The sequence below is a fragment of the Oryx dammah genome, unplaced genomic scaffold (assembly GCF_014754425.2).
Source record: "Oryx dammah isolate SB20612 unplaced genomic scaffold, SCBI_Odam_1.1 HiC_scaffold_18, whole genome shotgun sequence".
Lineage (NCBI taxonomy): Eukaryota > Metazoa > Chordata > Mammalia > Artiodactyla > Bovidae > Oryx > Oryx dammah.
Genome location: NW_024070202.1, coordinates 32914270 through 32935029, shown reverse-complemented (window position 1 = coordinate 32935029; position 20760 = coordinate 32914270). Strand labels below are relative to the sequence as shown.

The following is a 20760-nucleotide window of genomic DNA, read 5'->3' as shown; positions in this document are numbered from 1 at the left end:
TACACATTTAATGACCTTCAAGTGCTGTGGGGACAGATACAGAGATAGGCATGACTCTGCTGGCACAAGTCCTCCCCAGGGAGTCCTAATGCCATTCACTTTTTAGGAACTGCAATTTCCTAACCTTTAAACTTGGAGAAGGCAATGGCACCCCACTCCAGTATTCTTGCCTGAAAAATCCCATGGACGGAGGAGCCTGGTGGGCTGCAGTCCATGGGGTCGCTAAGAGTTGGACACGACTGAGCGACTTCACGTTCACTTTTCACTTTCCCGCACTAGAGAAGGAAATGACGACCCACTCCAGTGTTCTTGCCTGGAGAATCCTAGCGACGGGGGAGCCTGGTGGGCTGCCGTCTACGGGGTCGCACAGTGTCGGACACGACTGAAGTGACGCAGCAGCACCTTTAAACTGAGAATAAAACCACCTCACTTGTCCACCTTGAACATGCTTCTTCTTTTGAGATTTAAATGAGGTGATACCTGCGTATGATGGCTTCATAATTTTATAAAACACTATAGAGATCTGATTTTTGTACTGATATATTCTCAGTTCATTTTGAGGCAGGCGCTGAGACTGTTTTTCTTTATGTCCTCAAATCCTTGCATAACGTCTGGTACTTAGTAAGTATGGGTAGCAAATGTTGGCTGCCTCATTGAATAAAGCAGAGAAAAATACTTTTTCTTCCTTGGGTCTGATGTATTACTGAGGTGACAATAAACAGCAAGCATAGTCATTTCATACATTATATAGTATACTAGGTGGTGGGAAATGGTGTGGGAAGAAAAACTGACGTAAAGTAAAGGGGAACTGGGGGTCCTGGGAGTAAGAGATGCGGTTTTTAAGCAGGTCAGGAGTGGTCTCATAGACAAGATGGGAATGGAGAGGAGACGTGTAGGAGGTGAAGGTTTTAGCCATGTGAGTATTTGGGGGAACAGACTTCGAGGCAGAGGGAGCAGCTAGCACAGACACCCTGAGGTGTAATTCTGTCTTGTTTGAGGAACATCCAAGAAGCCAGGGTGGCTGGCAAGGAGTGAGGGAGGGAGAGAGGTAGAAACTGAGGTCAGAGACATTGCAGAGAGGGCCAGCCACTGCAGGCCAAGGCTCCCAATGGACTGGGGCCTCTGGGGAATTAAGATTTGAGGCGTCACATGATCTGAGCCACTTTTCAGATGAATCACTGGCTTCGGCTTTGAGAATGAACAAAGGCAGGAGAGGAGGCAAAGACGGGAGCGGAGGAGACTGAAGGCTACTGCGGTCATTCAGGCGAGAGATAAGAGTGGCTTGCACCACCTGGTAGGACTGGGGAGAGACGGATGGTCAGACCCAGGTGGCGCAGTGATAAAGTACCCGCCTACCAGTGCAAGAGACGCAGGAGACCCGGGTTCGATCTCTGGGTCAGGATGATCGATCCCCTGGAGGGGGAAATGCAACCCACTCCAGTATTCTTGCCTGGAGACTCCCACGGACAGAGAAGCCTAGCAGGACCAATAGTCCAAGGGGCCCCAAAGAGTCGGACATGACTGAGCAACTGAGTGCATGTTTTGAAGCCAGAACCTATAAAATCTTCTCATGGAGTATGAGGTGGGGAAGAAAGAGAAGAATACAGGATGACTCTCTATTTTTGCTGGTCAGCTGGATGGCTGGAGCTGTCAACTGAGAAGGAGAGACACCTGTTGCAGAGGCCAGCTTAGGGGAAAGGTCAAGAGTCAAGGTTGGGCAGGTTAAACATCCAAGTGGAGAGATCAAAATGCAGTTGTATATATAAGCCAGGAATTCAGGAAGGAAGTCTAGATTAGAAAAAAAAATTAGACATTGTTGGATACAGATAGTATTTAAAGCCATGAGACCGGCTGAGATTACAGAGGGAGTGAGACTAGACAGAGAAGATTCACGCGTCAGCCTTGGCGCACTCCAGTGTTGGTTGAGAGGCACAAAGAAGAGGCACAAACTGAAGGACACTGAGAAAGAGTGGCCAGTAAAGCTGAAGAAAATCCAAGAAATATGTGGTGTCCTGGAATTCAAGTGAGGAAAATGTGTCAAGGAAGAGAGAAAGATAAATTTGTCAGCTGCTGGAATTTGTTAAGTCAGATAAGGACAAAAAATTGACCTTTGGATGTAGCACGGTAGAGGTTATCAGTGACCTAACCAGGGCAGTTTAGGGAGTGTGACAGGTCAAACTCCTGACGCGAGTGTGTTTCAGGGAGGACAGGAAGACAGGAAACGGAGAAAGAGACAGAACTCTTTTAGTAGCTTAGCTGCAAAGAGAAGGAGGGAAATGCAGGGACAGTCAGTAAGAAAAGCGGGGTCAAGAGAGTGTTTTTTAAGATGGAGAAACAGGGGTGGTCCAGCCGGGACAGAAAAGTTGACAAGGCAGGAGAGAGAAGGAATAATGTCTGCTAAAGAACTCATTCCTGAGGGGCTGGGATCCATAGCATAAAAGTACAAATGAAGGGACTGGTTGCATATAAGGGCATGGATAGTTCATTTGGAGAAGCTGGTTGATTTAGGGAAGGCAGGGTGCTGGGTGCAGATGCTGTCAGTGGGTAGGTGTCACAGCAGGAGATTATGGCAGTTCCCTTCCAAACACTGTGACTTTTATCAGTGAAATAAGACACACAGTACTTTAGCAGAATGTGAAGATGTAAAATGACTGAAAGATATTTGAGGAAAAAGGAAGCATGAAGTAATGGTCTGACATAGTGGAAGAGTGAATAAAGAAACAGTTGCTATTGGGCAGCAAGGGTTGGAATACACCAGTGGATAAGACAGCAAAAACTCTGTTCTTATGAATCTTGCATCCCTCAGAATGGACAATAAATAATAAGCATAGTAAATACATTAAATATATAGTACAGGGTCACTTAGTTTCATAGTGGGACAAGTCAAATGGTTTTATGTCTTTCTTTAGCCATTCTCTGTTGCATGCTGGAAGCTTGCAGTAGTTGGATAATTTTAATTAGCCAGAGTTGTGGTTTTACCAAGACACCTGATAAAGAGAGAAGGCAAGGGGTTGTGGACGTCTGCAAGATGAGTGGAAGACAGCACACCAAAATAGTGAGGAACAGTTAGAATATGCTAAGATCAATGAATTGGAGGAAGAAGGTGTTTTAACCATCCAATACATTTGACCCATCTTCTCCATCCCCACTGCCCTGCACTAGTTAATGTGGTGGCTAAGAATACTGGCAGGATCAGAATTCTGGCTCTGTCAGTTATAAGATCTGTATTCTGTTTCACTTTGTTTATCTCTGTCCAAAATGTACTGCCTTAATCACTATAGTTTCACAATAAAAGTCTTGATATCCAGTAAGGCAAATCTCTGATGCAAAAAGCTGACTCACTGGAAAAGACCCCAGTGGTGGGAAAGATTGAAGGCAGGAAGAGAAGAGGGTGACAGAGGATGAGAGGGTTGGATGGCATCACCGACTCAATGGACAGAAGTTTGAGCAAACTCCAGGAGATAGTAAAGGACAGGGAAGCCTGGCGAGCTGCAGTCCATGGGGTCACAAAAAGTCCAACACGACTTAGCAACTGAACAACAACAACAAAGGTAAATCTCTGAATAATTTTCCTAAATGAATGTGAAATAACTTTTCAGGAAAAAAAAAGTTGAGAAAAGTTATCACTGGCCAAAGGAAGCACAGAGTGTTCTTTAGGTAAAAGGAAAATGATCCAAGATAGTGGCTCTGAGATGTAGGAAGAAATAAAGAGAAAGAAAAGGATAATACATATATAGATAAATCTAAATGATAATGAGTATGAAATAATTTCTCATAAGGGCCATAAAAGATAGAAAAAAATTAAAGTACATGACAGTAGTAGTGTGTAAGAGGTGGATAAATGAGGTTTGAGAATTTTAAAGTTCTTACATTGGCCTGCAAGAGGAAAAAGTACCACTGTTTAGTCAAAGATAGGTCATAATCTCTAGGAAACAATTAACTGTTAAATATAAAATGAAATATGCACTTATTAAATCAAAAGAACCAAAGAATAAAAATAATCCAAAAAAAGCAATAATTAAGATTATAAAAGAAAGAACTAATGGAACATGTAGAAGAAGTAAGACGGAGGGAAGGATATTAACTCTACATCAATGAGAACAAAGGAGGATTATCTCAATATCCTACCAACAAAAGAAAGTTGAGTGTCATGGAGAATTCTCCAGTTTATCACACTGGCTTAAATACTGTTTTTTAAAGAATAACCGGATGGATGCACCAGATAAGGTTGTTTTACTATTATTAGATAAATGTAAAAGTAGCCCTTGGAATGGGCTGTAACACAGGCAAATACAAAGTACAGTCATTTGGGCAAGGCTTCTCTCTCCCCACACACAGGCCTCAGATGCAAGCAACATGTGATGGACACTTTTTATAGGGACAACGTTATGAACTGACTCTGACAGGGGAAAATGTCATATTCCTGTGTGTTTGTTTGTTTGTTTTTAGTTCAGAAACTTCCTACTTTCTCACATGTCTAACTTTTCACTCCCCCAAGATGTCTTTTATAGAAACTTAAGAGGCTACCATCTCCTTCCAGGCCACTGAGTTTTATAATGTTCTCCTGTCACCACCAAGCTTTCTTTCAGCTGGACAATTTCAGTTGCTTTAATTGTAGAGTATTTTTAAAATAGTGATCTGACCACCTGTTAGACTTGTGAAGAAGAGGAATTCTGGTTGATCAAAGAAGAGAATCCTCCTGATTGTGGTAGATGGGCTAAGAAGAAAAAATATTTTTAGGAAAACTTGTAAATAAATTCATTTCTAATAATTCTAGAACATGCCACAGTTTCAGTCAATGCTAAGTCATCTCTTCAAGTCAGGTTCTGCCTAGCTCAAGCTGATATGCAGAGTGGGGTAGAGAGAAGTGTCATACTTTAGAGTGAGTGCTGGAGCTCCTGGCTCTTATCCCAGTCTCTCCTCATCAGCCTCTTCTGATCTTGTAACTGATAATACTCGGCACCTCTTATATGCCAGGCACTTTACACACATTATGTCTAATCCTAATAACACCCCAATTTTTACAGTTTCCGTAAAATCAAGAATTAAGTAAATTGCCTAAGGCCAAACAGTAAGTGACACAGGTGAGATTCCAAGGTCTGCCAACAGCACCTCCTCTTATAGGATGCTCTTTGTTAATTTTCTCTGGGAACCCGAGAAAGCCAGGGGATGACTTCTGTGTTAACAAGACAGCAGGAGCAAGGACCAGCAGGTAACCTTGCTACCTGGTTGGGAAGAGGGGAAGCCATGTTTATGGAGTGTATTCTGGTTCAGGCTCAGTACTAGCTCCTTCTACCTTCTTAGTTCATTTATTCCTCACAGTGACCTAGTAAGGGGAGTGTTTTATCCACATGTTACCATATGAGGAAACTGAGGCTTAGAAAGCGAGAAAGGGTCCAAGGCGACATAACTAGTGAGATAGGACGCTCTGAGTTTGAATCCCACTGACTTCAAAGCTATGATAACAAGTTGCTCCCTGTTTTAGATTTTCCCTTTAAGAAGGAGTGTGGCGCGAGGTTCATGAAAAGGGATGAGAAAACCACACAGGGGATTCCCGTGAGCGCGAGGTTTAGAGACACCTGAGCACAGGGAGAAGTCCAGGATCAGAGCAGGATTCCAGGAGAGGACACTGGAGACTGGACCCTGGTCCTGAGGATGTAGCCACTGGCGAGACTCGCCCTCCCTGGGCTTCTTTCCGATTGGAAAGGGAGTGGAGGAGAAGCGGTTGAATTTGGCGATTTCTAAAGCGCCCTCCAGCCCTAAAGTTCGGGCCTCTACGTGTTAAGAAAGGCTTCCCTGGTGTTAAGACACCCAACTGCATTATCCTGCGAAGAGCTTAATGCGATGCTTTTGGGCGGATGTGCCCTGTTCTCAGCATCCCGAGAGACCGGTGGGTTCAGTGCCCCCTGGAGAGCAGACCCGGGGATGCACAAGCAGCAGGAGGCGAGCCTAGGGGTCCCTCAGCTGCCCCATCATTGGTGAGCAGTACAAACTGTCCCCGCAAGGCTTCAAAAAGCAAACTGCCCTGAAGGAGTGACAGTCACTCTGGAGGGCTCGAGTGGCCCGCCAGGCCAGGCTTTCGGAACACCCAGCGGCACCAGGCTGGTCGCGGGGCTTATCGGCCGCCGCTGGCGCGGCGGGCCCGGGGCTGGCGGCTGGCCGGGGGTGGGCGGCAGCGGAGGGCGGCGCGCCGGGCACCCTTCCCCGCGCGGGGTGTGCGGAGCGAGCCTGGCGGCTGGAGCGCCTCCTCTGCCCCGGGCCGTGGCCCCGGCGGGTTCAGGAGGCGCCTCTGGGCCCGGACACTCTCGGGGTGGGGTGGGGGGCGGGGGCGGGGGCGAGCAAAGTCCCAGGCCCCGCGGCCGCAGCCCCGGCGCCCCAGCGGCTCGGCCGGAGACAGGCGCAGTCCCGGGTGAGGGAAGCTCGGGAAGGTGGGCTCCGCGCGGCGGGCCGCGGGGCATCCGCGCGGTCCTCCCGGGTCCCCGCGACCAGTCTGCTGGCCCCGACCCCCCGGCGGGGTGGGGAGGGAGCTGTTGGGAGGAGGCTGGGCGGCCTCCCCAAGCTGGGGCTGGTGCCCTTGGACCTGAGACTGGTTTCTCCCCAGGCTGAGATGGATCCAGAGGTGGGCAGGATCGCAACATTCCGGATCACCGAGACCAGGGAGGACGGACTTGAACTGGGCGTCCGCAGGTACATCACCCTCGGCCACCGTTTTTCTGCTTTTCTCGTTACACGCGAGTCAGCAGAGCCACATGAAGCCGAGCAAAGAAGTTGAGTGGATGATGCCTTTGGCCTTTGTTTTGGAGTTTCCTTAGAGTCTTTTCTGTGGTTCTGACTACCCAAGGAATGTCACTGAGGCTTCTTTTGCGACAGGCTGGCTTTCCTGGTGGCTCAGTGGTAAAGAATCCCACAGACACACCGGGATCCCTGGGTTAGGAAGATCCCCTTGAGACGGGCAAGGCAACCCACTCCTGTATTCTTCCCTGGAGAATCCCCATGGACAGAAGAGCCTGGTGGGCTACAGTCCTCTGGGTGGCAAAGAGTCAGACACGACTTAGCCAATAAACACCACCAGGAAAGAGAGCATGGTTTGAAAGCGCCCCCTTCCCTTTGTGCAGGGCCCTTCGATGAGCATGTGTGGTGTAACATTCCTTGCATTATGGAGCTCACGACTTTTCCAGAAAACTTTCCAGAAAACTTTCATAAGCATGGTCTGATCTTCCGGGCTTGAAGAGCATCAGACGTCTGCTGTTGATGGTTGTGCTTTTTAAACAAGTGTGGTGAAGCAGGCAGCTCCTTCCTTCCACTCACTATTCCTCTTCCTCCTCATTTTACCCACCTTGCTCTCAGCTCTCCGGTTGGTTCCCTCTTTCTCCCCCTTGGGGGGTGAGGGGTGCGTTGGGGAGGGGAACCTTGAGCAGCCTGGGGCGGGTTACCTGCGCTTCCAAAGAAACTTGCTCAAATGCAAGGGGGAAACCTCTGCCTCTCTCTGCTTGCCTGTCTTTCTCCCTGTGCTGGCTCTTTGGTTCCCGAGGGCCCTCGTCACTCACTTCTCCACCTTAGTAGGGGCATAAGCAATCAGTAAGTGGCGTGCTGTCTTTGTCCCCTTTCACTTTGAGGACAGTGAGTCATTTTTGCCTTCAGCCTCAAAGTTTATGAGGCTGTTGTGGTCTCTGAGTTCATGCCAAGCCACCCAGAACTAACTGACCTGTGTCATCCAGTGATCACCCAGAGGGACAAACTTATCAGGTTCTGTAGTGGGTCCTCAAGCTGCAAGTGGCCTGATTAGTTAACAGAGAACATGCCTATCTGGTGGTTAAAACGGGGCATTATTTTAGTCTGTTAATTTCTTCATACAATGATCTTGCTTTATTTCTTCTATGTACCGAGGTATTCATTCACAGAATATCTAGTTTGCCCTATAAAACTGGAAAACCAACAGGTGGTATTTTTTCTTCTAGAAAAAGGTGGTTTTCATTCGCTGGCAGTTTAGGCTGGAATTGACTGTGAATCTATAAATAGGGGGCATTTTCTCCAGGAAGTCTGTCTCTGTGTTGCACTGGCTAAACACTGGCAAGTGTACAGAGGGGCTAGCCCTGCAACAGATGCAATGAGACAACAGAGCCCACGGACATTCTCAGCAGTGGCGCTCACAGCCTTGTGTCGGGAAGAAGACAGTCCAGAGAGTAATAAAGACTAAGAAAAAGTTAAGATTATGAACTTAAGTGTAATGAGACACACTTTTATAAAAAATGGACCAAAACTTGTATGCTAAAGGAAGTTCAGCTCACTTCAGTGGTCTAGGGAAAACTGAGAGTTCCATGGTTGTTCCGAACACGCAGTTTTGCCTGTCACATTCTTGTGAACACATTTCATTGCAGATGTCAGTCCTTTGATTTTAGAAAATGTTCCAGATAGTTTGGGATCAAGTCCTGTGAATAAAACTTTACCTGGAAATTTAAATGAATGCATTTAGGTAAAAAAAGTCTGCTCTCCTACACTTAGCTTTTATTTATTATTGAGAATAGATGTAAACAATACATATGCTGAATATGTAGTTGCTAGAATCTTGCAAGTAGTCTTTATATGCCATGGAATTAAAGCCCAAGATACGTAAAAGAAAAATATTACATCAAATTCCATCTTCCTGCGTAAGAGGAGAACCAGATTGTGTTTCATTCTATACCCAAGACTGAGGAAGCAACAGCATTTCCAACCTAAAACCAAATTAATAGCCTGTGCTTCTGAGACAAATTATCATCAAAGGGCATCAGATATCCCAGACCAGGAAACCAGGGGCACTCTTGGGCTTTAAGTAATATCAAGTTAGATCTATGCAAATAGGTGGTCATTTGTGAAAAAGAAGCATCCATAAACTTTTCCCAGGGGCACTTAGTCCTGCAAACAATTGTTAGCAGGTAATGAATGCTATGGGAACACGTTAATTAAGGCTAAAGAAATCAGGAGTGCAAAAAAGCAATTTTAAATAGGGTAGTTAAGGTAGGTCATATTGAGAAGGCAATAGTTAAGCAAGAACTTGAAAAAAAAAATGAGAGAGCTGTGGCATATATGTACCACTCCCGGCAGAGGTAACGCAGGCCCTGCAGGGGGAGCGTGTTTGGAGTGTTCACGGGACAGCAGCAGCAGAGAGAGCTGGGTGACTGGGGCCGAGCTGGCAGGGGTGGGAGTGGGCACTGTGCTCACAGAGGCAACAAAGAATATCATGTGGGGCCGGAGGGGCCAGGGTAAGGATCTGGCTTTTACTCTGAGAAAAGTGGAAGCCACTTGTAAGTCTTTGAGCAGAGTAGCAGCATAATATGACCTGAGAGTTGTTTTTCATTTATTGAAGTGTAGTTGATTTCCAATGTTGTGTTAATTTCTGCTATATAGCAAAATGATCAGCTATACATATATATATATATATATTTGCACACACATTCTTTTTCATGTTCTTTTCCATTATGGTTTATTACAGAGAGTTGAATATAGTTCCCTGTGCTCTGCAGGAGGACCTTGTTGTTCATCCATCTTATTTGTAATAACTAGCATCTGCTAATCGCAAACTCCCAGTCCGTCACTCGCCTCTTCCTCCTCTTTAGCAAGCATGTGACTTGTGTTTTTAAATGATGACTCTGAGTGTTGTGTTGCGAATAGACTGAAGTGGGCACGAGCGGAAGTGGAGAAACAAGGCAGGAGTTCTCTGGGCTGTTAGGATAGTTATGAAAGTGGCAAAGAGTAAGTGAACTCGAGATGTATTTTGACCATAGAGCGGACAGGATTTCCTGACGCCACTCCCTATAATCATTCAGAAGAGTGGCCTTTACTAATTTTAGATCAAGATGTACCTTTTTAGCACATGAAGAATTAACTGATCTTGCAGACATTGTTGACATGGTCATCTTCCTTCTGTGCATGCGTGCTGCAAGGCAGGTGACCATTCCCCGGTTATCCAGAGATTCCTATAGTGCCTTGGACAGTTACCTTTGCACTTGGTTATTGCCTTACACCGTGTGTTAAACTGGATAATTTCGACAGTTTGTGGACATCACTCTTTTACATTTGAAAATATAATATTCAAATATGGTAACTACTTAAATTTATATTCAGTTGACTGTGAAATATTTTGTAAGAGTTTCTAAATTCAGTTTTGTTTTTTTCTTACAGCAACCAAGCTAAGGAAAAAATGAAGAGAGTAAACTTGATTGGACCATTAACATTGGTAAGCTGTGAAATATTAAGTTTGAATCAGTTCTGCCTTCATTCAAGTTTGATGTCTTGGATCTGTAGTGAGAAGTACTTTAAGATAGATGTCCTGGATTGGCTCATGGTATTTAAGGGCCCACATTCTCAAGGTGGATGATAAAACAGGTAGGGATAGGCTGGCTGGGAGAGCAGAGCTAACTGGTGTAGAGGGAAATTGAAGTTAGGACTGGTGTTTGAAGCACCATACAAACCAATTAATTTCAGAAAAATACATCTCTGCACTTGTCTCACACACAATCACAAATTTACCTTAGAATAAACTTGCGTATAAGGAGATTGTTAACTACAGAAAATTGTAAATGCTTAAGAAATCTATGTTCACATTGGCCTCCAGGAAAATTGATTAAATATGAAGTTACTGTTACAGATTCAGATATGTTTATGACAATTCTCAGTGGTTTTCCACTGGTCCAGGGCAAGCCAACATATTTTTGGAAGAAGTCAAATCTATTTTTCATTTGTAACATGTCTTAGAGAGGGGACCCAAGAAAATGTTTGCCCACTTTTGGTGAATATGATATGTTTCAAACTATGACAGCCATTATGTGATAGCAAAGAAGTTGGTAAAAAAAAAAAAAAAAAAGCATGTCATCTGAAGTCTCCAACTTATTAAGTTTCATTCTCTTCTCCCTTATGCTTGTGACTTTTGTGTTTAAAAATCTCAGTAAGGCTAACATCTTTTCAGTTCAGTACTTTAGAGAATAAATTGTTTATAAAACTAAATCTGGCTTTAATGCAAAGGTTTTAAATCTGCCTCTTACAGAAAACAAAATGTCACAAAACTTAAAGTAGAAACTGAAATTTTCATTTGAATTTGCAAGTTTAACCTTAAATATAAATGTAATCTTTTCCACTCTCTTAATTTGTTTTGCTGCTGTTCTGATTGAGGTTCAGGATAAAACTGCATTTTAATAGGAGTTAGATAGGCATTCGGGCTTCTCTGGTGGCTCAGATGGTAAAGAATCTACCTGCAAAGAGGGAGATCTGGGTTCGATCCCTGGGTTGGGAAGATCCCCTGGAGTAGGGCATGGAGTAACCCACTCCAGTATTCTTGCCTGGAGAATCCCCATGGACAGGGGAGCCTGGTGGGCTACAGTCCATAGGGTTGCAAAGAGTCGGACATGACTGAGTGACTAAGCACAGCACAACACAGAAAGGCATTCTTCTGTTGAAAACTCACTGAAAACAGATCTAGGTTACTTAGGATATTACTGTGAAATTCCTGGAATTTTCACTGAAGCTTGGAGACAATAAAATTATGTTTCATTAATATGAGAAACTTTTTAATTGAGGTGCAGTGAATATATTATATTACATGAGTTTCAAATGTACTATGAAAAGCCTTTAAAACTTTCCTCAGTTTCACATGGAGAAGGAAATGGCAACCCACTCCAGTATTCTTGCTTGGAGAATCCTGTGGACAGAGGAGCCTGGTGGGCTGCCATCTGTGGGGTCGCACAGAGTGGGACACGGCTGAAGTGACTTAGCAGCAGCAGCAGTTTCACGTAAATGTTTGGTGAAGACAACATTGCATGTCGACTTGTTCCTATGCTTGAGCCATGGCCCAGAAACTCAAGTGCTCTATCTCCCTTCCCCTCTGGCCACGAAGGTGAACCTTGGGGACACTGGTCCCTTTTGTGCCAATTTGAGGGGCCCTTCCCACCTGCTCTGGACTTTACCTGCCGGCCTTGTTTTATTCCAAGCTCCACCTGGCTTCCCACCCTTTGTCTCTCTCAACACTCTTGCTTGCCCTCTGTGTTTAATGATGGAATTTGGTCTCCCAGACCGAACTTCTGGAAATCCCTGAGAGCAGTTGGCGTACCGCCCCCCACCACCCCCCACTTTGTGCTTTAGCCTCAGGGTGCCCCTGCATGGTGACCCCCTCTGACTCAGCCTCCACTCTCAAGGACCCCACTCTGCCCAGCCTGACTCATCACCCATTCTCTTGATGATGTTCCTTCCTTGTCCCCCAAAGGGAGTGGGGTGGGGAAATGGGCAGAGATAAGGCTTAAAAAGATGAGAGAGATGTGAGGGACAAAGGGAAAAGTATAGAAATGAAAAACTAAGAGATGGGAGATGTAGTCTGGAAGGCAGAGGACGAAAGAAGAACAGAGAGAGAGGCATAGTTTCAGTCAATCAAAAATGGGGAGAAAAAGTGGGAATTTGGAGAGAACTAAAAAAGGTGGTGAAGGACAAAGGGTTTTGGAGTATTATGACACTGATCGCTGGTTAGTTCTTGGGTGTTGTGCACTTTACTGGTATAACTACTTCCCTCTATAAGTGATAAGTGGAAGTTGCTCAGTCATGTCTGATTCTTTGTGACATCATGGGCTATAACAGTCCATGGAATTCTCCAGCCCAGAATACTGGAGTGGGTAGCCTTGCCCTTCTCCAGGGATCTTCCCAACCAGGGATCCAACCGAGGTCTCCCACATTGCAGGCAGATTCTTTACCAGCTGAGCCAGCAGGGAAGCCCTCTATAGACGGTACTAAATCCAAGATAGTTGATGTGGCCACCAGGCCTTTTAGGCCTCTCTCTAATATAGTCTTCCATGCTCTGTACTGTGTGCTTAGAAATTCCACCACGTGGAGTTCCCTGAGGACTCAAGGCAATGGCACCCCACTCCAGTACTCTTGCCTGGAAAATCCCAAGGATGGAGGAGCCTGGTGGGCTGCAGTCCATGGGGTCGCTAGGAGTCGGACACGACTGAGCTACTTCACTTTCACTTTTCACTTTCATGCATGGGAGAAGGAAATGGCAACCCACTCCAGTGTTCTTGCCTGGAGAATCCCAGGGATGGGGGAGCCTGATGGGCTGCCGTCTATGTGAACTACTATGAAACTACTCATGTAGTTTCCAGTCACCCTGCTGTTTTAACGCCCCACTTCCCCCACTTTTTCTGCACTCCCCAGTTCTTCTTCACTAATTCCCCCTAGTCCTTCAAGATTCTACAATGAGTATCATCTCCATAAGCAAGACTTCCCTAAAGCACACACCCAGGCACTCCTTACGGAGAAGGCAATGGCAACCCACTCCAGTACTCTTGCCTGGAAAATCCTATGGACGGAGGAGCCTGGTAGGCTGCAGTCCATGGGGTCACTAAGAGTCGGGCACAACTGAGTGACTTCACTTTCTTGCATCCGAGAAGGAAATGGCAACCCACTCCAGTATTCTTGCCTGGAGAATCCCAGGGACGGAGGAGCCTATTGGGCTGCATCTATGGGGTTGCAGAGAGTCGGACACGACTGAAGCAACTTAGCAGCAGCAGCAGCAGGCACTCCTTAAGCTTCTTGCCCTTCAGTATTGATCTGTCTTCCAAAAGCTAACTTAAGCCTCTTAAAGGGGCCTTATCCTCAAAACCCAGAATATTTGTTCCTTCTCCACCCTTTATAATTCTCCCTCTGAAATATTCTGAATGTCTTTTTAAAGGATGTATTGTGTGTATGTGTGTAAATGACATCAACCCCTAGCTATTTCTAATTCACTACCTCAGGAGCTCTGGAAAGTCAAACAGTATTTCTTAATGAAACCAATCTTAAGTCCCTTCTGATTATATTGCAATCACTTGTCCAAATAAGACACTGATTCAATGAAATTAGGATTTTTTCCACACAGATACAAAATAAATAGAATCTCGAAATTACTCTGTCAATGATTTGAATTGAAATTCTCTTTCTTCCCTAATACATTTATTTGGAACGGTTACAAAAGTACTGACCTTAAAGATTTAAAATCCAAAGAACATACATTGTGAAAAAAGAGAAATTCTGTTTACAAGCTAAGTATTCTTATCTTTTCTTTCTTTTTTTTTTAGTTTCGATACTCTGATTGGCAGGATAAATTATTTATGTCTTTTGGCACTATCATGGCCATAACTCATGGATCAGGTCTGCCCCTCATGATGATAGTATTTGGAGAAGTGACTGACAGATTTGTTAATACTGGAGGAAATTTCTCCCTTCCAGGTAAGCATTTCTTTAATTAAGATATGTAGATATATTGATGTATTCATTTATTTAACTGAGTGAAAGATTAGAAATTGATTTTTCTATTCATCATCTGCTTGCTTCATGGTTTGGACAGCTGGGTAGCTTCAGATATCACAGAAGGAGTTTTAAAATTCTCAGTAAAATTCCTCAAATAATCAGTTAAGTTTCAACAAATAAGTGTATGCTATTGGGCTTTAAGTATAGAATAAGGAAATTTCCAGAAAGCTTTGAATTTCAATAAAGTAAGGAAGCCACCCTGCTTGAGGACGGTGGACCCATAGCAGAGCATGTCTGCACAGTGTCCATTCAGTTAATGACTATGGATGAGCTCGCTTCAAAATGCAGCAGTTGGCATGGCAATACTTCTTAGCCGTCCTCAGCTTGCAGGTCTGTTTCTGGTGTTTTCTTCTTCCCCTCCCCCACCCCCATCCTTCTTGCTAAAATTACACCTACTTTGTGTCTCTAATACTTGGATCAACAAGGGTGACTGTTCCTTAACAGAGCACTTTACTAAAGAGTGAATGGATTCAGTATGAGAATGATGTGCTTTGAAACTCACCCAAAGGACTAAAACTACTGGAGTGCCAAAGGAGTCACATAAGTTAATGCCAGCTATACGAGGGGCTAGGTCAGCAGCATTGGAGTGAGGTTCCAATGGACCGAGTATTTTCATATTAGACAGACTTAACACAGAAAGGAAGATAGCCACGCTTTCTACCCAGCACGATGGCTCGGTTCCTCCCTAGAGACCTGCGGGCTCTAGCTGGAGAAGACCGTGGAGCCCTGCTGCTCAGACGGGGATGTGCAGGAGACGGCTCATAAAGGGGAGGCAGCTTCCGCAGCAGAGGCACCTGAGAGGCAGTAGGCTGTATTTAGATGACACTCAGGAAGTTTCCAGTGTTCACTGCTGAGAGCTACATATTTGGTTAGCATTGTAGGGCTGCTTGTAATTACCTAAGAACATGATTGCTTAATTTAACAATAGGATCTCTTTACACGAATATTGATGAATATTAATACGTTTTAGATGTCTAGCAGAAGCATCCTTTGAATAGTTAAAGCACACTTCTACAAAAAGAGTTTATTTATTCTCTAGTACTACTGTCTCCGAGAAGAACCTCTTTGTAACAAAAATAACAGAAATCTTTCATAGCGTGTATCACGTGCTAGGTCTTATTCTCAGTGACACATGAAGACAGCTGAGGCTTGGAGAGAATAAATAACCTCCCAAAATTACACAGTGTTAGGGCAGAATTCAGACTCAGGTCTTTCTACCGTCCATACCATGCTCATGACTGTACACATTCTACTGCCAATGTAAGTAGGTATACATTCTCCTTTAAAAATTGTATCTGGGAAAGTGTTAACTGGATCACTTGTATTTGACCAGTGGCCAAAACTTTAACACAAATATTGTAAAGAGTAAGATAGGATAGTTTAAAAAGTCTTTAAGGAAACTAGGAATTTTTAATTTACTGTCCTTTTACTTCTTATAAGATTTATAGATGTATAATACACACACACAGAACAGGAGGATGCCCATATTAGAATATATCAATCAAAACTGGCTGCAATTTAGGATTTTAAAAACTCAGATGAATGACTGGATAAACAAAAGTTGTTACATACATACAATGGAGTGTTAAAAAGCCTTAAAAAGAAAGGAAATTTTGACACCTGCTGTAACAAGGATGAATCTTGAGGACATTATGCTAAGTGAAAGAAGACAAATATCATATTATTCTGCTTATAGGAGGTATCTAGAGTAGCCAAATTCATAGAAACAAAAGAAGATAGTGGTAGCTGGGGCTGGAGGATAAGGAAATGGGGAGTTGTTTAATGGGCAGAGTTTCAGTTGGGGAAGCTGAAAAAGTTCTGGAGATTGATTTTACCATAGTGTAAATATATTTAGCACTACTTAACTATACACTTAAAATGGTTAAGACTGTAATGCATACCTTATCACAGTTAATTTTTTTTTAATTGGATGCAATGTACTTATCCCAGGGAAGTTGACATTTGGTCCAGTTTTAGTAGTCTTTTTGTTTTTACTAACACCAGAGTAATTCACAGCTTCCTTATTTGGAGCAGTCTGCTTACTTTTAATGTGTTTCTAATTATGCAACCGAATTGCTTTGAAGCTGGAATGGCAGACAGGTGCCACATACTGTGCCCAGGGCCAAATTCAAGGTCTTTCTGGGGAATGGCACAAGCAAGTCACTTGCAGACCTGTGACTGCTAGCGTGATACACTCACCAGAGTTGCCAGCTTAGTTTCGGTGACCTCCGAATTAAATGACACTTGGTTCTCTACAGCCACGTTTGTCATTAGGCAACTTGATTGTCTTGGAGGGTTTGGAATGAGAAGTCCCTCAAATGTTATTAATGCCAGTGTCCATTCTTTAGGTTTGTACAAATAATATTCCCATGGCTCTTTGGAGAAAACGAATTGTTACATTTCATGCTCACTCTGAATCCAGAGAGCTCCTTGATATGTTTAGGTTTGTAGAGTTTAGCCAAAGTCATGGGGATTGAGAGACGGTAGAGTCCTCAGGTGTCCCTAGCTGAGCTCGCTAGCTCGTCTCACCAAGATGATGTTTGTTTAGAGTCTATTCTTTAGAATTGTTGGATTCTTGGACAGCAAGACTCAATGGGAGCCAAATGAGACGAGAATGTTCGAAGAATAAAAAAGGTTTAAATTACAAGAGGGTCTGACAATGAGTTACTGTGAACAGAGTCCATCCTTGTCAACAGAATAAAGTCTCCGTGACAAGGTTGTTCCCTCACAGTGACTCAGCTGTGCAGAAACCATGCATAAAACATTCCACATCCAAACCTTAAGAATGGAGTCCTAGGAAGCAGGGTTTCTACAGAGTATTAGGAACTTGGTGTTTTATGCCAAGTCTATGTGGCTGTAAGAATGTAGGAGGTTGTGTGGAGAAATTGATACACCCTGCGTGCCCTTGCACTGCCACACAGATGAAAGGAAAAGACATTTTTGAGCCCCAGTTACCTTGATTTATTACCCATACTGCTAAAACTGCCTGGACATCCACCAATTCTGTCTTGTGCTGAGTGTTTCTATGTAATATTAATAAAAGAAGTCCTGGACCGAATCAAGGGAGGCAGGCATCGATTTACTTTAAGACTCAAAGTGACAGCACTCCTTATTTAGTGTCTCTTTGAGTGTTCCCTAAGGTATACGTTTATTACTGAGGCCTGTACCTGAATTTGGGGCAAATTACTTAACCTCTATAATCCCTACTGTTATCACCTTTGAAAGGTAGGCTTGCTGATAGAACTAAATGGGATGACTTATGTCAAGTGTCTGGAACATAAATATTGAGGGGAAACTAGCTGTAAGAACTTGGAAATGCAACAACCACTCTTAAACTCTCTTTCCTCATCTATAAAAGGTATAAATGTATGGAGTATATGGGGGCTCTCTAAAATGAAAAGGCAGCTTTAGAATTTCCGACTTCTTTGCTATGGGAGGCATTTAGGCAGAATAGAGAAAGAATTCTCCATCCTGGTATATTAAAGTCAATTGGAAGCAATTTTTAGATTATGATCTAGACTCAGCTAGAGGTTCTGATTCAGCTGGTCTTGGATGGAGCCTCAGTTCAGTTGCTCAGTCGTATCTGACTCTGCAACCCCATGGACTGCAGCACACCAGACTTCCCTGTCTATCCCCAACTCCTGGAGCGTACTCAAACTCATGACCATCAAGTCAGTGATGCCATCCAACCATCTCATCTTCTGTTGTCCCCATTGGACATCTATATTTTTTTCCACCCACCCCACGTGATTCTTACAGGCAGACAGTGCTGTGAACCACTCAACCAGATAACTGCTTGAAGATTGTTTATGAGGCTGAAGCCTAATACGTAGCGTCTGGGAAGACCAGGTAGCGGCCTTCTCCAGATTGAATCCCGTGAGATTTCCAGACCTAGCATTCCAGATTTCATCGCATGACTCTTGAAGGAGCACATTCACACCCATGTGTCACACCTTGGTCCTCTGGCAGCAGAAACTTGGTTTCCTAGGGGCTTTAGGGCTTCTAAGGTTACTCACCCAGAATTAGATTGCCGTTCTTGGCCTGGGACTCTGAGAAAGGAGCAGGTCAAGTTTGTAATGTTTGTAGATTCTTATTTCCTAGGAGGGAAGATCAATCTGAGTTATAATATTGGTGTTGGAGGAGAGAAAAAGTCATTTTAAGATTTCACCTGCTTTCTAAGGTCAGGGGGGAAATAGCCCTGTATGCATAATCTGCAGGTTTCCTGTGGTTTTGAACAATGATTTCTGCACATACTTCAGCTTTCATGTAGCTTGTCTGCCTCTCATTCCAAACACAGTTCCAGCGTAGCTATCAAGGGTGCCAGATTTATGAACTCAGGAAGCAAATGAGCACACAGAACTGAATGGATGAGAACAGAAGTGAAATAGAGTCTGCTTCAAGGACCTAGTAGCTGATAAAGAGCTACACTAATAAGCAGAAACACTTTGCTATGAACATCTATAGAAAGAACAATCCTGAGGGAGAAATTATGCCACCATTGGGGCTACAGGCCTGGTAATTGATCCCGACGGTAGGTTAAGTTTAAAATAAATTTCCACCTCATCTCCCTTTGGAAGAAGATAAGAGTGATAACACAGCACCCAGAAAATGTGACCTCAGGGCTATTGGCACGTGATAAAGGAACAAAGCCTAGTTTCTCTCCTGGCCTCATGGCAAATGTGTTTTCCCATCAGTGCTGTGGTAACATTTTATCCTGTTACTCTGTGAATGCAGTAGGTATGGGCTGTTTTCTTTTTATTTTTTACTTTGCGTTTGTTAAAGTAAAAATAAGTCGTTACCACATGAACCAGTCGGTGTGGTGTAGTGTTGGGTGCTGTATGAGAGTGTTAGGACTCTCAGCCTACTTACTGTAAGAACTGGGTGACTTTGGCTAAGTTACTTTATATCCCTGTGCTTCAGTTTCCTCATCTGTAAAATAGGAATTTATGATATAGCCCTACCTGTATCGTCCTATCTATGGAATTGTGAAAATTAAACCATGTAATGTGTGTATAGTATTCAGAACAATGCCCAGCATATAATAAATGCTCACTGGATCCTAGCTCTTACGAAAACATGTGAACCAGAAAAGGCACATTGACACTTTTATCAAAATTAGTTCAGAGTAAAAGACCATTTCCTTCCAGTTAATACTGCTTTAAAAATACCAGTTTACAGGACTGCTAATAACCAAGACAAGGAATGCAGGACCCTGACGGATCACCAGTGATCCACTGACTTGTCTTTGAGCAACTCAGTGATCTTTCTTGTCTTTAATTTTTCTCCCTTTGCCATGAATGTAATTCAGACTTTCCATTATTTATGTTGTAGGAAGCATGTAAGGGAAACACACATACAGTAACATAGAATCAAAAGAAGCAAGTATCTGTAAAGTGCTTTGCACCACTAAGAAAAAAGTGCCTGTTAAATCTTGTGTTTCTATGTGGACCATTTCTTTTTTCTTCCTCTGCCTTCTGTATGCCCTTCATCAGCTCCTCTCTGCTGCTCTAGGAAGCTGTGTTGCTAAAGGCCCAAGGCCTCTAGTAGGGGGGCAGTACCTGGGGAGGGGGTGCTTTACTTCCCCAACTGGACCCTCGATGCACCTAAACCCTAGGGCCCTTTACAGGGTCCAGATGATAAGAGTGACTTGAGAGTGACAGGGAAAGAGAAAAAAAGATTTTTAAAAACCTGGCAGTACCTTTAAAAATGTCTTATTTTTATTTTGTTTTTATTTAGTGAATTTTTCATTGGCAATGCTAAATCCAGGCAGAATTCTGGAAGAAGAAATGACTAGGTAATTGGCTAATATGTATATATCATATGTACTTCTTTATACTGTGCTTTTAAAAAACATTTTATTTGAAAATAATTTCAACCTTATGAAGAGTTATAAGCATGTACAAAGAATCCCTGTATACTCTTTAGCGTTTCCTAGACTCTTTATCCTATTGTTTCCATTTATACCCCCTCCCCTGCCATTTAAAGTAAGTGAAGTATGAAGTATGAAGACCCAGGGCAGCCAAATGAATAAATATTTTTTTAAAAATGTAAGTTGCCCAGAGCATGGTCCTTTACTTATAAATACTTGATTGGTTCCAAGAACCGGGCATTCTCTTCGTAACCACAGTATAGCTATCGACCTCAGTACATTTCATATTGATACAATACTTTGGTCTACCATCTGAATTCCAGTTTGGTCTGTTGATCTAATAATGTCATTTATGGCATTTTTTCCCCTTTCTTCAGCTTCTTAATAGAAATTCCCAAAGCCTGTCACATAACATTTGTGTTTACTTTTCAATTAATGTTGCTAACTTAAATGAGTACTGTCTATTGCCATAGTGGCCTGAAAGGAAAATATATTTGAGAGTAATGAAATTGAATTTATTATTTCTAAAGATACTAACTTCCCTCCAATTTAGTTAAGACTACACTCTGAGTTGATTTGAATTC

General features: G+C 43.4%; 2 protein-coding genes across 5 annotated transcripts in view; one reads left to right on the top strand and one right to left on the bottom strand.

The window, feature by feature from the left end:
- Positions 1–334: 334 nt before the first annotated feature.
- LOC120878095 (phosphatidylcholine translocator ABCB4-like) overlaps positions 335–20760 on the top strand; it is a 25762-nt gene continuing 5336 nt past the window's right edge. The window contains exons 1-5 of one of the 4 annotated variants that reach the window (XM_040260692.1): positions 335–5978; positions 6602–6687; positions 10162–10216; positions 14076–14226; positions 20044–20101. In XM_040260692.1, the coding sequence (XP_040116626.1) occupies positions 5859–5978; positions 6602–6687; positions 10162–10216; positions 14076–14226; positions 20044–20101 (470 nt within the window). In that variant the 5' untranslated portion in view covers positions 335–5858. Of the gene's footprint in view, positions 5979–6365; positions 6429–6599; positions 6688–10161; positions 10217–14075; positions 14227–20043; positions 20102–20760 lie in introns of those variants that run through there. The other 3 variants (XM_040260693.1, XM_040260694.1, XR_005724454.1) reach the window with 3 other exon arrangements.
- The window catches only part of SLC25A40 (solute carrier family 25 member 40), a 94677-nt gene continuing 83400 nt past the window's right edge, over positions 9484–20760 (bottom strand). Inside the window, exons 12-13 of the mRNA XM_040260689.1 lie at positions 18324–18404; positions 9484–9702 (exon numbers count right to left, since the gene is read on the bottom strand). Coding sequence (XP_040116623.1) covers positions 18373–18404 — 32 coding nt within the window. The 3' untranslated portion in view covers positions 9484–9702; positions 18324–18372. The remainder of the gene's footprint in view (positions 9703–18323; positions 18405–20760) is intronic.